General features: G+C 42.4%; 1 protein-coding gene across 2 annotated transcripts in view; it reads left to right on the forward strand.

Moving 5' to 3' along the window:
* Nucleotides 1-17133, forward strand: part of ATXN7L1 (ataxin 7 like 1) — a 530170-nt gene that overhangs the window by 68859 nt on the left and 444178 nt on the right. For both annotated transcript variants that reach the window (XM_069229851.1, XM_069229852.1), the window contains exon 4: nucleotides 1026-1108. In XM_069229851.1, the coding sequence (XP_069085952.1) occupies nucleotides 1026-1108 (83 nt within the window). The remainder of the gene's footprint in view (nucleotides 1-1025; nucleotides 1109-17133) is intronic.

A 17133-nucleotide genomic window follows, 5' to 3' on the forward strand; every position in this document is an offset into this window, starting at 1 on the left:
TTTGTTTCAGCGGTTAGTTTCTTTGGGAAAACCATGAGCGATTTACACACTTGCAGATTTCAACATTTTGTCTAGCTGTCAGAAATGAATAGCTTTCTAGGTTCACCTGTGGTCTTCACACCTGTTTCCCCTACAAACCGCAAGTAGATTGAAACCAGGAAAATGGACTACCAATTAGCAAAATGCAAAAACTATGGTTAACATTTATATTTGTTTCTTACAACTCTGCCTGTTCCAGAAAGCAGGGAAGATATTGGTCTTTGCACAGCAATACGTTTGTTGGTGCCATTTTCAGAAAAGAAACATATACTTTCTTGCACAGCACAAAAAAAAGATTTTGCTATACTTAAGCTATCCTCTCAGTTCCCTCCAATGGAAACCACAAGCCCTGGGCACCTTTATAATCTTCATGATGTGGGAAAAAAGACAAACATTTGGCTTGTCTACCTTTTGTGAAAAACAGTTATGAAGGCTTATGATCAGAGAGCCCAAACCTCCAAAAATGGCTCAGCATTGCGGTGAGAAAAGCATTACTCGCTAAGGAATTGAACCTATTTATTAAACTACACCATACTTCCAGGGAAACGTAGCAAAATGAAATATTTATTGCTTCAACAGCTATGTATAAAAATAATAAAGCAGTGTTGTTTTAGAAATGAAGCAATGGATGTGTGATTTACCACCACATGGGCAGCTTGGGGAAAAAAATTCAGATTTGTTAATATACGTCAAGTGGGTCATTTGGAGTTAGGCAGAGCTGGACCGTAGCCATTAATCACCTCCTCAGGAGGTGGTACGCGCTCTGTAAACGCATCTTTTGCTTGACCAAAACCGTGGTTTCCCATCCTCTTCAAGAGACGTAGGAACCACCAAATATTGCAGTGCCTCAGCTCCACATTCTGCAATTAGATTGCATAAGTGAATGTTTAGGGCTACTTTTGCTAATAATTTACTGCTTCTGTAAACTTTTACTTTGAACATTAAATGAAACCCATGTCTTAAACTAATATTTTCTATTTCAACAGAAAGGGTATTTGATCCAAATAAACACTGTGGAGTGTTAGATCCTGAGACGAAGAAACCATGCACAAGATCTCTCACATGCAAGGTAATGTTTTGACACGTAGGCAGATGTTGTGGCAGAAGGATGAGTAGATGTCACTGAGAATCATGGTTAGTTAACATTGAAAAAAAAGAATTTGAATTAAACAGGAGAGTTTGCTAAATGCTTGTGTCGTTTCAGTATCCAGCTGTAGGAGATTTGCTACGTTTTTGTTGTGGCTGTATGTTTACTCTGTGTGTGTGTGTGTGTGTATGTGTATTTGTGGGTGTGGGTGTTTTGATTGCACTGTTTGCAGATTATGCCACTTCTGTATTGTTTATGTTAGTTTAACCAGAAGATTTTCCAGTGTGGGATGGGTGTTTGGGGCTTTAATTGGGACAAATTTGGTTTGAGTTGAGGGAGAGGAGTGCTTGTGATCATAGTGTGTGGTGTTTTTACCTCCTTTCGTATGGACTTGGAGCTAATATACATAGTGTGAAGTTTCAGAAAATGTGGAGTTTTTCGTTTCATAGTCATTCAAATGTTGTTGAAATTTTGAGTTTTTAAGGACATGGAATGTGGTTTTGGTATTGTAGATTTGGTTTTATTTATGTTACACCAATTGTTTATAAAGAGATACAAGTGTGTATTATTGGACAAGTTCTGCTCTGTGATGTCATGGAAGGTCCTGTTGCCCGGGGATCAGTGGGTGGCAGCTTAAAGGGAATCTGGGCTAAGCTAATTGTAACATCTCTGCTTGGTTACATCCACAACATCCATCAGATGCATTTAATATATCTACTCCATAATCCCCGTGGTATTTGAATGGTTCAGCAGTGGCCTCACATCATAGCAAGCTGCAGTACACTTCCTGAGGGAGAAAATAATAGAAATTAGAATACTGGAATGTTGAGATCGCCATTGAAGACAATGGGTCATCATTGGCTGATAAAAGCCGGAATAGGCCATCTGCTGTCAACATTACAGTGTCCTAATACACAGCTTCTTTCTCTCCCTTTCCCCTGAAACTCCAAAGTATATGGATTGGGCAGAGGAAAGTGAAAGGAAGAACATGTGCAGCAGGGCACACAGGAGCCTTCCCTCCTCCTTTTCTCCCATAGCTCACATTGTCACTGGAGCCACAAAAGGGGTTGGGCAGCTCCTGGGTCTCCCGGCTCAGCTGAAAGAAGAAAGCAGTCTAGCCAAACCCAGGGAGGACGAGGGGCTGACTTCAGCCTTATTGCACCGCTGTTGCATTGAATGTTCAACAGTTAACAGCCTTGGCCTAGTAAACGGCTTTTAACTATTGAACATTCACAGCAACAGCTGTGAAACAAAAGTTTCGGAGCCATGGGGCTGGGATTGTTTCAACCCCCTCGTTTTCTGGGAACTTTTGTTTTTTTAATTAGAAAAGTCTATCTTCACGGTGTGAGTGTTCTAATAGCCTTATAGCCTGCCATAGCGGGCTATATCGCCATTAAAGGCTCGCTCCCTTGTTTAAGCCCCTCGTCTTCAACTCGGGCGTTTAACACTGAAGAGGGCCATTCATGGCGGGTATAGCCTGAAGGCTGTGTTATTGTATATAATTTAAGAATTCTGATCCAGGGCCGCCTTACTTTCAATATTATACCTTGGAGTTAATAAAACACTCCCTGTGTATCACACAGTTAATGTTGAAAACCCTCTCAACCTTGTTTGCCCTTATTCGCATTGACTGAGATGTGAGAGTAAGTTTGCACTTTACATTTTGGCATAGGTGCAATAAGACTGTGGTAATATGTTGCACATGACAAATATACAAAGTAATTATGAAATACGCCACCACGATATATTCTTTTTATACTATAATGAACTTGAAGAGGGACGATAGAGAAGGGCTCATGACTTTTATCCATTGTATTATCTGAAGTGAAAAGATGTAGAACAGTAGTGTGTAAAGTGTAAAAGTACTTTATATATTGCATACACCTAATTTTGTACCAATCCTCATGCCAGTTTTATTTACCTTACCTTACCTTGGGAACGTTTAAAAAAAACCTGGGGCAGTTGGGCTACTTGGCTCAAGTTGTAACAGTCAGAGCATTTTACTCCTCGTGTCCCGGGGCTTCCCCTGGTGTTGAACACAAAACGGAGGCCCTCTATGTAGGGTGACCAGATTTTCAAAACAAAAAACTGGGCCATTTTGCAAAAATAGAAGTAGGACCACAACTTCACATAATTCTAGGGGCACAGAATGACAGCACTCAAACAAAGACAACAAGATACTAAATAAATTAAATGCATTTTTTAAAGGCCAGCATTTTACCTGCTTATGAAATTGCCTTCTGTAACAGTTTCTCACTAGTGTTATGTTGGAACACATAAAAGCTGCCTCCCATTGTTTTCAGTTGACCTTGGTCACAAGCCAAATTTAGTGAAATCTGCCAGGACAGCAGGTTTGAAAAAAAAGCGCCATACCCTATAGAGAGAGAGGAGTAATCCCACAATTCCACTAACTCACAACCACTACTAAATTAATCACACAGTGGAGTGGGTTCATACTTCCAAGGTAAAAGTCACCGCTAGCTTAGCACCCTTGCGTTTTTGGTTCTACATTGAAAGATATTCTTTTATGGATGGAGAGGCCTCACCCATATAATAGTGGCATGCTTCATCATTGGCCAGTCCAACCTGCCAAACCAATTTGATACTGGCTTGGTGGTATCAACCGCAGCCCCACAGGAAAACCAGCTGCTATTGGGACAGGGGGATCTGAATGATTCTTGTCCTCGTCAGTGAGAACCAGGGTTATAGAAGAATAACTAAAATCCCTTCGTGCCTGTCTAAAGATAATACTTTATTAGTGACGGTACGAGGTAAGGACAAAAACAAGTCAGTGGTGCAACAATGGTCTCAATGAGCCAGTACACCAGAATCAATACCTTATGCACATGCCAACATGTTTCGGTCTCTTTACAAGTACTCACTTGGGAAAATCTTTTCTCCAGGAAGTCTTGTGGCCTTCATCAGGGCAAAAGTCTAAGTCTCGTACCCTACTGTCTGTTACATGTTGTGTTCTCATACATGCAACTAGGTAAGACTAACTCCTACCTGCTCCTCTAGGCGTCTTTTAGGGTCATGTATCAGCAGGAAGGAAAAACAATTCATATAAATTGAGATTTTGTTCCTTAATTCCAAATCAAAAACACACTTCCTGTGGAACCAAACAACACCAAAAAAAATGTTACACTGCAAAATGCACTGTTTTTAAAACTGTGATTGTTCACAAATTCATCAGTAGCGCCAAGACAAACGGGTGAGAATCCCATCAAAACTAATGAATAAGTACAGTCGCTGAAACATAAACACAGTGCAACTTACCCTGCAAATGTCAGGGCAAGGCCTCATTAGTCACTAGGGGGTCGAGCACCACTTATTGTCACATACTATATTGGTAAGAATGTATAAAACAGAACAGAACAACTGACACTTAGTTACAACCCCTGCCTACATGCTTAGAACAAGCTAAGGGTCCTACTTGGGAAATCATATAGGTAGTCCCTGTGAAGAGTATCTGAGAGGTAATGTGGCCCGAGGGATCTGATAGTATCCAACGCCCCTCGGATTTTCTTAGAAGGTAAGGAATTTCAGAGAGATTGGCAATTGATAGCATGGTAGTGCACCAGAAACTGGAAGAAAATAATAAGCTAATTAAAGAATACAAAGATTATTTGACTAAATAAAAAATCCAGGAGTTTCAGAAAGCCCAGAGGAATGTCTTTTTAGAGAAGAGTTACCCCTATATTACGGATGATTACGATGGTAGGGAAGACAGGAACTCAAACTCATCATCAAGGAGTTATTCTTCCACGAATCCTGATAACTCAGAGAACACTCCCAAGTGAGGGAGAACAGACGGGGGAGACAGTGAAACCATAGGGCACAAGGCCCTCAGGGCCCTATGCCTTACTATGATCAAAATTGTGGGTGTCCTCCAGCATATGGTTTCCCACAGCCACCGATGTCCCAAATGGGCATGTGGCAACCAGTGTACTGGCACTCTTTTTTAAGGACAAGCCAGACAGGGGAAAAGAGAAATGGAAAGACCAAGGAGTGACATAGGGAGAGGAAGAAGAGGGTCCACGTACGACTAAAGAATAACACCACAAGAGAATGGTTGTGATTAATTTGAGTAACAAACAACTAGCAGAGATACAGTTCACTGTATTGAATAAAGGCTTGGGCTTCGTCCCATCTCCAAAACCAGATATTTTCAAATTGAGAAGTGAGGTCTCCCGCTTCCTCCTGATGATTCGTCTAAAGGTATTTTTAAGGATGTGACTGTGGCTAAAGCAACAAAAGATACCAATACGGGTCTCAGAAAAAAAAAAACACGTTCATACCACCAACCCACCTGAAGCTAGCAGGAGTCCTGGCTTTTGAAGAAGCGGTAAATAGGGCTATCAATGATTTGGGAGATACACCCAGCCCATACTCTCCGAACATCACTAAGGCTGAGCAGGTAGCAATCACAGAACCTTCAAATTGCCAAGAGATCACCATAAAACCAGCAGACACAGGAGAGTCTGTTGTGATCCTACCAACAGAGATGTATAGACAAGAATGCCTGAAACGTTTGAATCAGGAGAGGAATTACAAGCGATTGCCAAATCATTTCACCCCAGAAGTAGTGGAAGAGATCAATTTCTTGGTAACTACAGGGTTGGATAACTAATGGATCCCTGCAGACGAGGTCCAGTTTCTAAAGAATGCTAAACCAGGGGTCCCTTACTTTTATATATTACCGAAAGTCCACAAAAAGATGCACCCTCTTCCCGACGCCCCATCAAATCTGGTATAGGTTCAGCTCTGGAGCTGTTATCAAAATTTTGCGATTGCTTTCTGAGGCCATTGGTACAGAGAACCCCCAACCTACTTGAAAAACACGAAGGAAGTACTCAATATGTTGAAAGATATGAAATTTGCTCAGGAGTCTGAGTTCCTGATTGGATTGGATGTAGAGGCGCTGTATACCAGCATCCTTCAAGAAGAGACACTGATACTAGTAGACACCATCCTACAAGAGACCATGTGGAACTCTATGTCACCCAAGGATTTAGTGTTAGACTCTGCACATATGGCACTGGCTTGCAACTATTTTGAATTCGAAGGTGAGTTATTTTTGCGAATCCATGGGAGTTCCATGGACAGCACCTTCACTCCAAGTTTAGCCTACCTGTACGTTTATCATTTAGAAAGAACGCATATTCTGTGTGAGGAGAATCACTATTATACTAACATCAAGATGTGGAAAATATATATAGAAGATGTACTTTTGATCTGGTGGGGATCCAGGGAAACAACAGAAGATTTCTGTGCATGGCTTAATAGTACAGACCGATTCCTGAGATTCACGAGTACCATCAGTAACACAAAATTAAACTTCCTTGACTTGAGAATTTTTGCATTTGGAGGGAGGTTACACACAGAGGTTTATTATAAACCAACCAATAGAAATAATCTGTTACGATATGGGAGCTTCCATCCAAAGGGATACATGATAACCTCCCAGTGGGTCAATTTCTACTTCTGAGAAGGAATTGCACACAGAAAACAGACTATAAAAAGCATGCGAAAATCCTCACTAAAAATGTGATAACCACTGCAGACAAAACGGCATGCGACAGAGGCACTTTATTTGAGACACATAATAGAGTAACAGAAGATCATTTAATACGTGTAACTACTTACACCCCACTCTCCAATGAGGTACAAAAGATTGTAAGGAAACATTGGAGATGTTTGAGATCAGTGGGACTGAATCTGAAAACAACAATGTTCTCGTTCAGACGGGCAAGTAATATATGAGACCAGGTGGTACATACCAGACCACGGAAAACTCAAAAGGGAGATACACAACGAACACTCTGGAATCTCCCCTGCACCATGGGACCATTTCCCTGTGAGGGATGTAATGTCTGCCACTTGGCAGAGAAGAGAACATTCTTGGACCTGGGGCTTGAGAAGCCCTGTGAACTAAGACATTTCTCTAACTGCAACACAAAAAATGTGGTGTATATATTGAGATCTCTATGTGGACTGAGGAATGTAGGGATGATTACAAGATCAGTGAAAACACGAATCAATGAACATAGAAGTACCTTTAGGTGTAGGAAGACAGCAACAAAGATGATGCCCCACTTTATAGAGGTAGGACATGGAATGGATGATTTCAAATGGTTTGTAGATGAACATTTAAGGGGGCCAGACAAGATTGCAACAAGGAGGCTATTTTATATAGAACAAAGGTGGATGTTTCACCTGCACACTGATGTGGATGGACTTAACTATGAAATACCTTGGAATAATTTGAATGAGGGGTAAGCAAATAGAAATTTTGGGCCTAGCACACATCTGCAAGAGGTTGCGATTAGGTGGTATTATTTCAAGAACTAGTCACAATGAATGACATACGACTCCGGTCATGGGACATAAGACAAGAATTGGGAGGAGTCTCGGCTTGATGTGCGATGGGCCCTTATTTGACGTTTCCAATGTGAGACTAGATATTATTAGATAACGAATGGAGACCAGCTTAGTATAAAAACACACCCCCTAGACAGTCATAAAAAAACTACTGGATCACTAGTGCAATCGCTTGTGTAATTTATGAAAAAATATATATATATATTATACACAAATATACATGGTTGCTGTAAAAAAACAACACATTTAGTGCAAGTTTCTGCAAAACTCCTGGGCCACGTTGACTCAATAAAAAAAATCTTGACACGCTACTGTGTGGTAAGAATAGGATTATAAGAAAAAGCCAATTTGGGATTAAGTTTTCCCTTCTTATAGGCCTGATAAGTTTTGAAGGGCGAAAGAAATTACATGATTGAATCATTTTTTAAAAGTCATAGGGTTTGAATTACTGTCAGAATGATAAGTCCGATCAGCATTCAAACAGGACCACAAGTCCCATGACTCTCTCCGTGGCGCGTGTATATGACGTCACAAAGGGTAATGGAGGCTATGTTGGGGGAGTGGCTATGGAGGTATAAACTCTTGTTCAGTAAACTGATAGCAGTAGCAGCAGGACGATGTAGGGGCCCTAAGCAGGTGTGAAAAATAGAGGACCTGCTTTGACGAGGTAAGTTGGGGGCAGGGTGGGCTCTGACCGGGAGCATGTGGGAACTGGTAGCCACCACTGCATATTGAGAACCAGTGTCCTATTGGCATAAGATTCCGTTCCTGAGTTGGGGAGGACCAGCTGCTTGATTTGGGTGTAATGTGGGTGGGCGTGTGAATGCTGGTAACTTTTACCACACAATTTTGTGAGTGCGGAGACAATGTGGCAATAATAATAATAAGAATAGCAAAAGCTATCAAGCATTCTAGAATATCATCGCCGGCAGCACGTAATCGTAGTATGATTATACGGTGTGATACTTGCGATATGATTCATACTAGTATGGCAGTGATAGTTAACACTGGGGGACTGGTGGCCACGGTGGCATTTGGAGGACCAGTGTCCTATTGCCATAAGGTTCTGTTCCCAATTTGTGGAGGACCAGTATCTTGATTCAGTTGAAAGGTGTGTGAATGATGATAGCTGATACCACACAACTATGTAAGTGCTTAGTCAGTGTGGCATTATGACACTAACAAGTATTTCAAAACAAAATTGCCGGCACCACACAATGGTAATATGATTATATGGTATGATACTGGACATATGATTTATATTAGTATAGGGTTTGGTAAAAGAGATACCATAAAAAGGAAAAAGATGATGCACTTCTTCAGCCAGATCTACGCTCATCAAAAGCGAGAGCATGGTAACATGAGTTTGACAGGATGGGGACCTCAGGGGTGCATGAGTGAAGAAGTCAGATTATAAAAAACAACAGATTACCTGAAATGAAGGTTAAAGAATCAGTGAATGTTCACAAGATCCTTTAATAAAGCCCCCATGAAGACTACCTGTATGATTTTATGATTTCCCAAGTAGGACCCGTAGCTTGTTTTAAGCATGAAAGCAAGGACTGTCACTGAGTGTCAGTTGTTCTGTTCTATTTTATACATTCTGACCAATATAGATTGTGACAATAAGTGGGACTCCATCCCCTAGTGACTGATGAGGCCTTGCCCTGACATTTGCAGGGTAAGTTGCACTGTGTTTATGTTTCTATGGTTGTATTTATTCATTAGTTGTGACAGTATTCTCATCCGTTTCTCTTGGCACTACTGTTGAATTTGTGAACGATCACAGTTTTAAAGAGTGCAGTGTGAAATGTAACATGTTTTGTGGTGTTTTTCAGTTCTACAGGAAGTGTGTTTTTGATTTATAATTAAGGAACATAATCTTAATTTGTATGAATTGTTTTTCCTTCCTGCTGATATATGATCCTAGGAGATGCCTAGAGGACCAGGTAGGAGTTAGTCTTACCTAGGTGCATGTATGAGAATACAACACGTTACAGACAGTAGGACACAGGACTTAGACTTTTGCCCTGACGAAGGCCACAAGACCTCCTGGAAAAAAGATTTTCCATAGTGAGTTCTTGTTAAGAGGCCGAAACATGTTGGCATTTGCATAAGGTATTGATTCTGGTGTACTGGTTCATTGAGACCATTGTTGCACCACAGACTTGTTTTTATCCTTACATTGTGCTGTTACTAATAAAAGTATTGTCTTTAGACAGGCACAAGGTATTTTAGTTATTCTTGTACAACCCTGGTACTCACTGACCAGAATAAGAATTATTCTGATCTCCCTGCCCCAAAAGTAGCTGTTTTTTCCTGTGGGCCTACTGTTGAGACTGCCAAGCCAGTATCAGCTTGGTTTGGCGGGTTGGACTGGCCAATGATGAAACATGTCGCTATTATGTGTGTGACGCCGTTCCATCCATAAAAAAATAATTTTTGTCCACCTTGGCAGTATGAACCCACCCCGACTGTGCGATGAATTTTATGGTGAAAAAATGGGACTGTTGTGGCAAATCCGGAACTCCTGGTCACCCTACCTGTACATAACCCTGAGGGTAGGGAGTGAATGCCACCCACAGCTTACTTTGCAAGGTGGTATTGAGAAGAGATGCAGATCCCATTAGAGCAAATAATAACATTTAATGAATCAGTGTCCAGCCAGTCTTTTAAGTTGAAAAAATAGGTTCTTTAATGGTGACACACAAATAAATGCTATATAGGAAGTGAAGAAGGAAAATGTTAAATTCACAATTATCACAGGATACTATGATGGGAGGGAAGGTAGTCATTCCTGACTCCAAGGCTACTCGCAGATTCTTAATAGTGTGAAACACATGAAGTTATTCTAAGACTAGCGCAGTTCAATCTCCTTTCCCAGAGTGGTTAAGACAAAAGTACTAGTATTGTAAAGGTAAAGCCGCCTCTGAGTTATTTGTGTGTCTTGCACGGTTTCTGGTAAAGTAATCATAGTCCCCACAACCTTAGCTATGTTCTAAATGCTGAAGCACCACTCCCAAATGTGGAGTCAACCGCGAAGAAAATCTGAACATGGTGATGCACTCGCATACAAAATGCTGGGCTTCATGCTCCCATACACATATTTTGAAAATAGGTCATGATAGAGCGAATTGTTATTTGAGACATGTTTTATTGCAAAATACTATTTACTGAGGGATGAATACAGCTTGTGGATATAGGGGTAGGGAATGCATGATAGCCCAGGAACAGGGGTGTAATGCATAACCCTGTAGCCCCTGCAGGGTAAGGGGCAAACGGTTCAGGGCCTCCTGCCCTTCAGTAGGGCCCTATTCAGGCCATTGTTAATTAATACGTGTGAGATATGCGAAACTCAGTGGCCCCTAACTACTTTCTGCACGAGGACCCTTCACTTTGCATAACGGATGCTGCCCGGAACCCACAGGAAGGCCAATATTCTTGAGCAGCACAATCTTTACGTACTTTGCAAAATACTTGTAGCTAATTTCACTTATGCGGACTGAGCTGCTATATAGTTTGTAATCCCTATGTAAATCTGCACCATTGACACTCTGTCTGAATTTGAGTTAGTAAAAAGGTCGTTCACCAGGGTTAGGAAGTGTTAACTTAGAGCTCTTTATGCTGGAAGCACTTGACTCCCTTAAGGGTCCATGGTACTCATTTACCAGAAGCCACTCAGAAATGTTGACGTAGGAAGGAATTCTCCAGTTCTCCTCACTAATTATCTCTGTTGTCTCATCCTTGTTGTAAATACATAATTAATAAATCAGAAAAGCAGTGCAATCCTGTTATCAGTAATTATCTCTGGGGGTTTCGGTTATGTCATAGACAAATAAGTATGCATTCTTTAGTGAAACTAAGCACTCAAACTCAGTGACATACACTTCAAAGAGGCTTGTTCAAGGTAAATTCGTTTCTAGAGGAAATTATATTTAAATCAAAGAGAGCAGCCTGTAACTGCATAGAAAATCATGTACAGGATTGGGAAATCAAGTTTGATCAGTCGTTTGTTGGGTGAAAATTGTGCGTATGTTTGTGAAATCGAGTTTTAGAAATCGTGGACAGATTTGTGAAATAAAATCAAACAATCTGTAGCTGAATGAAAATGGTGCATGACTGTGCAGTCACGTTTGATCAAAATTTACCTTAATTAAAATAGTGCACAAGATTGTGAAATCATGTCTGATCAACTGGTATATATACATAAATACTACAGCTAAATTTGCTTATGCATGTGTGATAAATTTGAAACCAAGGCTAAATTAAATGTTCTCCAGAAGGACATGAATACTTCACAATTTCATCTGGCACTGATATTACATTTATCTGTGGGTGGTTTACAGAGGAAGCCGTAAAGGTGAAAGGCTAAGGCAGGAGTTAGCAGAACCCAGTGGGCCACTGACTACTGATTTGATTCAAAGTAATGTATGAAGCACATGATTTGACATACAACAAACTCTGTACCAAATGAATTGGGAAGATTAATTAACACATAAAACAGGTAGATAAGAGAAGAGGTAAGGGGTTGGTGAAATTGTATGAAACAACAACTGGAGTAGAGATTACATGCCCTCTTTGAAGTTGAATGCAGGGAAATTACCCTGCTCAGTGTGGTAATTCACTTGAACGCCTGCCAAGTAGTATGCACAATGAGCCTTTTGTATAACAATCTCTTTCGACTACAACGTGGAAGGTGGTGGTGACATTGTTGCATAAGTTAAACCACTAGTGAGTCAGATATTGGTAAAATAGATTCTGTATGATTAATCTTCATAACAAAATACTGGCAACAGTGGTGGTGTGGAGGTCCATTTGCGATATCCAAGAGCTGGCTTACTCTGGTTAGTCCAGTTTTGAACCAGACATACTAACATACATGAGTACAAGGCCGTTGTTTAAAGTCATATCACAGCTTATCTCTTTATGTCTCAATAGTTGCTGGATTTGACTGAAATACACAGAATTTGACATCAGTGATCAAGTTACTCCACTGAAGCTGACTAACCCAATAGCTGTGTTTTTTGCAGATACTGTAGGCTTAAAATAATTTGGGTTAAGCCCGAATAGTTCCCATGAATGGAGGCAACATCCTGTTCCAACACTGTTGCCTAGTAGAAACAATGGCCCTCATTATAACATTGGTGGTAAAAACCGCCTACCGTCATATTATGACCACAGCCGGATTTCTGCCACAAGAATGGGGGAATTCTGGCTGTGGCCATACAAGCGGATGATGGTAAGGTGGCGTTGCTACCACCAGCAGCGCCACGGCAGTAGACCACCACCAGCTGCATTATGACAAATAATACGGCCTGGCGGTGTTCTGCTGGTGGGCGCTGCTGGCAGTAGCAGCGCCCCGTCCCATCTTCTGCCAGAGGACCCCCTGGATCCAGGTAAGTCGGATCTCCGACAGGGGAGGTGGGTGGTGGGTGTTGTGTGTGTGCGGGTGTGTGTGAATGTATGTGTGTGCGTGAATGCGGGCGTGTGTTGAGTTTTGAATGCAAGTGTGCATGTACGGACCTGTGAGTGCATGTCTGTGTGTATGTTTGAAAGTATGTGTGATTGGATGTATGCATGCGTGTATGTATATGTGAATGAGTGTGTGTATGCCTGTGTGTGTGTGAAGGGGGGCATGGGTGGGGTGTAACTGGAGAGGTGGGGGGAGTAACTGGAGAGTGGGAGGCCCCTATCAGTGACAGGGAAGAAATTCCCTGTCACTGATAATGCCCACCGCCATGGTTTTCGTGGCGTTAGGAACGCTGCTAAAACAATGGCGGTAGGCGAGGTCATAATCCCACAGGTGGAACAATGGCGGCCGCCAGACTGGAGATGGACATCTCCAGCCTGGTGGCTGTTACCGCCGTGGCGGTCTGAGTGATACATTGGCGGGTTGAATGTCATAATGTGGTCGTAAGTACCGCCAGCCTGTTGGCGGTACTTACCACCACATTATCGCCGACCGCTGGGGTTGTAATGACCCCCATTGTGACCCTGGAAATATAAAACTGTTAAAAGGACAACATTCCTAATTTCCATGGGAAGCAGATTCTTGATTCAGAAGACTGTTCTTTTTATAAGGCTGCTGATACAATCATCAAGAGATTATTTATCAAGCATAGAATTTCATTTTATCATGTTGGTTGGAGTCATTGGGGTTATCAGCATACAGAGAGAGAGGTAATGAAGTAAGGGCCTGCTTTAGATCTTGATGAATATAATATAGCATCACAAAAGTGACGGATAGCCCGTCCGCTGTTTTACAAGTACATTAAGGGGGTCATTATGACCCTGGCGGAAGGCGGAGAAGCGGCGGTAAGACCGCCAACAGGCTGGCGGTCTTTTTTTTGTGTATTATGACCATGGCGGTTACCGCCATGGTCATCCGCCGGTTCTCCGTTCCGCCCGCCATGGCGGAGACGACCGCCGGGCTGGAGACCAGGGTCTCCAGCCCGGCGGCCGTCACTATACCGCCGGAGGTATTTTGACGCGGCTGACCGCCATGGATTTCATGTGGTTTGAAACAGCCATGAAATCCATGGCGGTAAGCACTATCAGTGCCAGGGAATTCCTTCCCTGGCACTGATAGGGGTCTCCCCCACCCCGACTCCCTCCCCTACACCCCCCAACACCCCTGCCACCCCCCAAAGGTGGCAGGACCCCCCCTCCCTACCCGACCCCCAACATAACATCACTCATACACACACGACACGCACGCAGGCACCACCAACACACATATTCGCACACACGCAACATACATGCCAACATCCACACACACAGTCAGACACGCACACCCACATTCAAACATACACGCACACATCCATACAGACATACCTACAGACATACACGCACTCATTCCCAAACACACAACACCCCCGCAAGCATACACGCACTCACACACCCCCTCTACATACAAACATGCAAACCCCTATGCACGCACACAACACACAACACCCCCCCACCACCCTCCCCTCACGGATGATCGACTTACCTGGTCCGACGATCCTCCAGGAGGGGACGGGAGCCATGGGGGCTGCTCCGCCGACACCACACCGCCAACAGAACACCGCCACGGCGAATCACAGGATGTGATTCACTGGGCGGTGTTCTGTTGGTGTGGCGGTGGAGCAACCTCCACTTCCCCGCCGCCCACCAGTATGGCTGTTGGCGGCTCTCCGTCCGTAAAAGGACGGAGAGCTGCCAACGGTCGTAATAGTCCGAGCGGCAAACCGCCACCACTGGCGGTCTTCCGCACGGCGGTCCCTCGGCGGTCTTGGAAAAAGACCGCTGCGGTCAAAATGACCCCTAAATCTTTAAATGTAGCCAATAGTAGATTCTGAACTAAAACTGTGTCATTTGATAACACAGGCACACTACACCCTATATGCCTTCATTCACCCCCTCTGTAGCTATATTTATGACATCTGCGGTAATATTAGATCACAGTAGCATATCACACTTGTGGAGCCCAAACTTTTTAAATTTTTCCCCCTGATGTCAGCGAAGACCCATCCCTTCCCTGACACATTCAGACATTGAATACACAAATAAGATTCTGTTCCCCAGAAGTTTAAACTTTTTGTATGTAATAGTCACTCAGCCTCACTACCATGCAGTAAACAACTTACTGAAACAATCCTTTCCTTATCCAGAATATCCTGACCTTAAAGAAAGCAAATGGAAATTGTTCACATTCTTTAGAGGCATCCACAGAAAATTTGTCTTTCAACACTGCTAACATCTTTCTATGAAACTGTGATAGGACTCTGAAAAAATTGAGGAAGACAAAGCATGCGTTTGGGCAAAGACTAGTTGAAATCATGAATTGAGCACATTGTTTTCATAAAGAAATGGGGTGCACTTTTATGACATTGAAACAATATCTTAATCAGGCCTCTTAACAATAAAAATAGTTTTTCACTACTGATGTGAAGCTCATTTGTTATTTCAGTAGAGGTTCATTCCTTCACGTTTCAAGTGTAAGCAGTACATTTACTGATGCATCTCATTTTCACATCGATAGCCAAGAAGTGTCAGCCCTGCAACCTGTCTTTATAATTGTATTTGAGTTACAACGATACACTGTTAGATGATTAGAAGAGAGCTACTTTCTGTTTCACAATTGTCAGTGATTTTAAAATATGCGCTCACTCGAAAAAAACACAGTGTTGCATACTTTACTCCTTTTTCTACATAAGAGTTAGCTCAGACATTGTTTTGCTCAATCTTGTATTTCTTTGTAGCTAAGGGCCTGATTTATACTTTGGCAGATCGGATACTGTGACACAAATGAGACAGATATCTTGTTTGCCATATTACAGTTACATTATGGGCCTGATTACAACTTTGGAGAAAGTGTTAATCCGTCCCAAATGTGACATGTATACCACCAGCCGTTTTACAAGTTCTATAGGATATAATGGACTCGTAATACGGCTGGTGGTATATCCGTCAATTTTGGGACGGATTAACACCTTCCTCCAAAGTTGTAATCAGGCCCTATATCTAATGGCTTTTGTAATACTGCGGACAGAATTTCCGTCACATTTGTGACGGAGTATCCCATCCGTCCCTTTGTTCCTATATTTCAGTAACAAGTATTTTAACGTTTTTTATTGTTCTTACCTCAACTTTCTTCACTGGGTAAGACTGGGCATTTGACAAGTCTTTATATCTCGGTTTCTCCTCCCCTGTCTGACCCAGATCATTTATGTAGTGAAGAGTTCTTCAGTGTCACATGCCCCCATATTCTTTGCTGGCAAGCTCTGAATAATCAGTTTCATTAACGGACAGATGCCTTTTGATTTTTGCATACTGTAGGTATTTTAGGTCTTTGTTTTCTGAAAGTCCTTGTGATAAATGTGAAGGTCAGTCTGTTTTTAATATCCATTTTAATAGCCAACCAGGCCAGGTGATTTGCTCTTTTCTGAATAGGCGAAAGCATTTGGTTGACCACATGGTTGTCACCTTCCCACACATCTTCTGGAATCCTACAGAGACAACCATGTTGGGTAACTGCAATACAGCCACAATCCCTAAATCAGGTTCTCAATTTAGCACCTATTCTACCCACTGTATGCCTTTGTTCAGCCGCTGGCACATTTGATTCTTCCCACAATGAATCTCTCACTACTGCTGGTCAACAATAGTTCTGAGCCTTTGTACTTTCCTCCAGAGTTAAGAGAAGATGACCTTTGCAAAATGAATGTTCCATTCCCGGGCAATGATATTGATATATATATGTTTGATGGAATGTGTAGCTGCAGATACACATGCTGTGCATATCCCGCCATCTAGTGTTGGGCTCGGAGTGTTAGAAGTTGTTTTTCTTCGAAGAAGTCTTTTCGAGTCACGAGATCGAGGGACTCCTCCCCTTTCGGCTCCATTGCGCATGGGCGTCGACTCCATCTTAGATTGTTTTCTTTCCGCCATCGGGTTCGGACGTGTTCCTCTTCGCTCCGTGTTTCGATTCGGAAAGTTAGTTAAATCTCGGAAAATTTGACGGTATTGTTTGCGTTCGGTATCAGGTTAGTTATAGCAGATCGACAACGAATAAAAGAAGAGCTCCGGTAGCCCTTCGGGGCTTCTATCCCCCGGCGGGGCCTCTTCGGACCGACCGCGTGCGT

This window comes from Pleurodeles waltl, chromosome 4_1, assembly GCF_031143425.1.
Source record: "Pleurodeles waltl isolate 20211129_DDA chromosome 4_1, aPleWal1.hap1.20221129, whole genome shotgun sequence".
NCBI lineage: Eukaryota > Metazoa > Chordata > Amphibia > Caudata > Salamandridae > Pleurodeles > Pleurodeles waltl.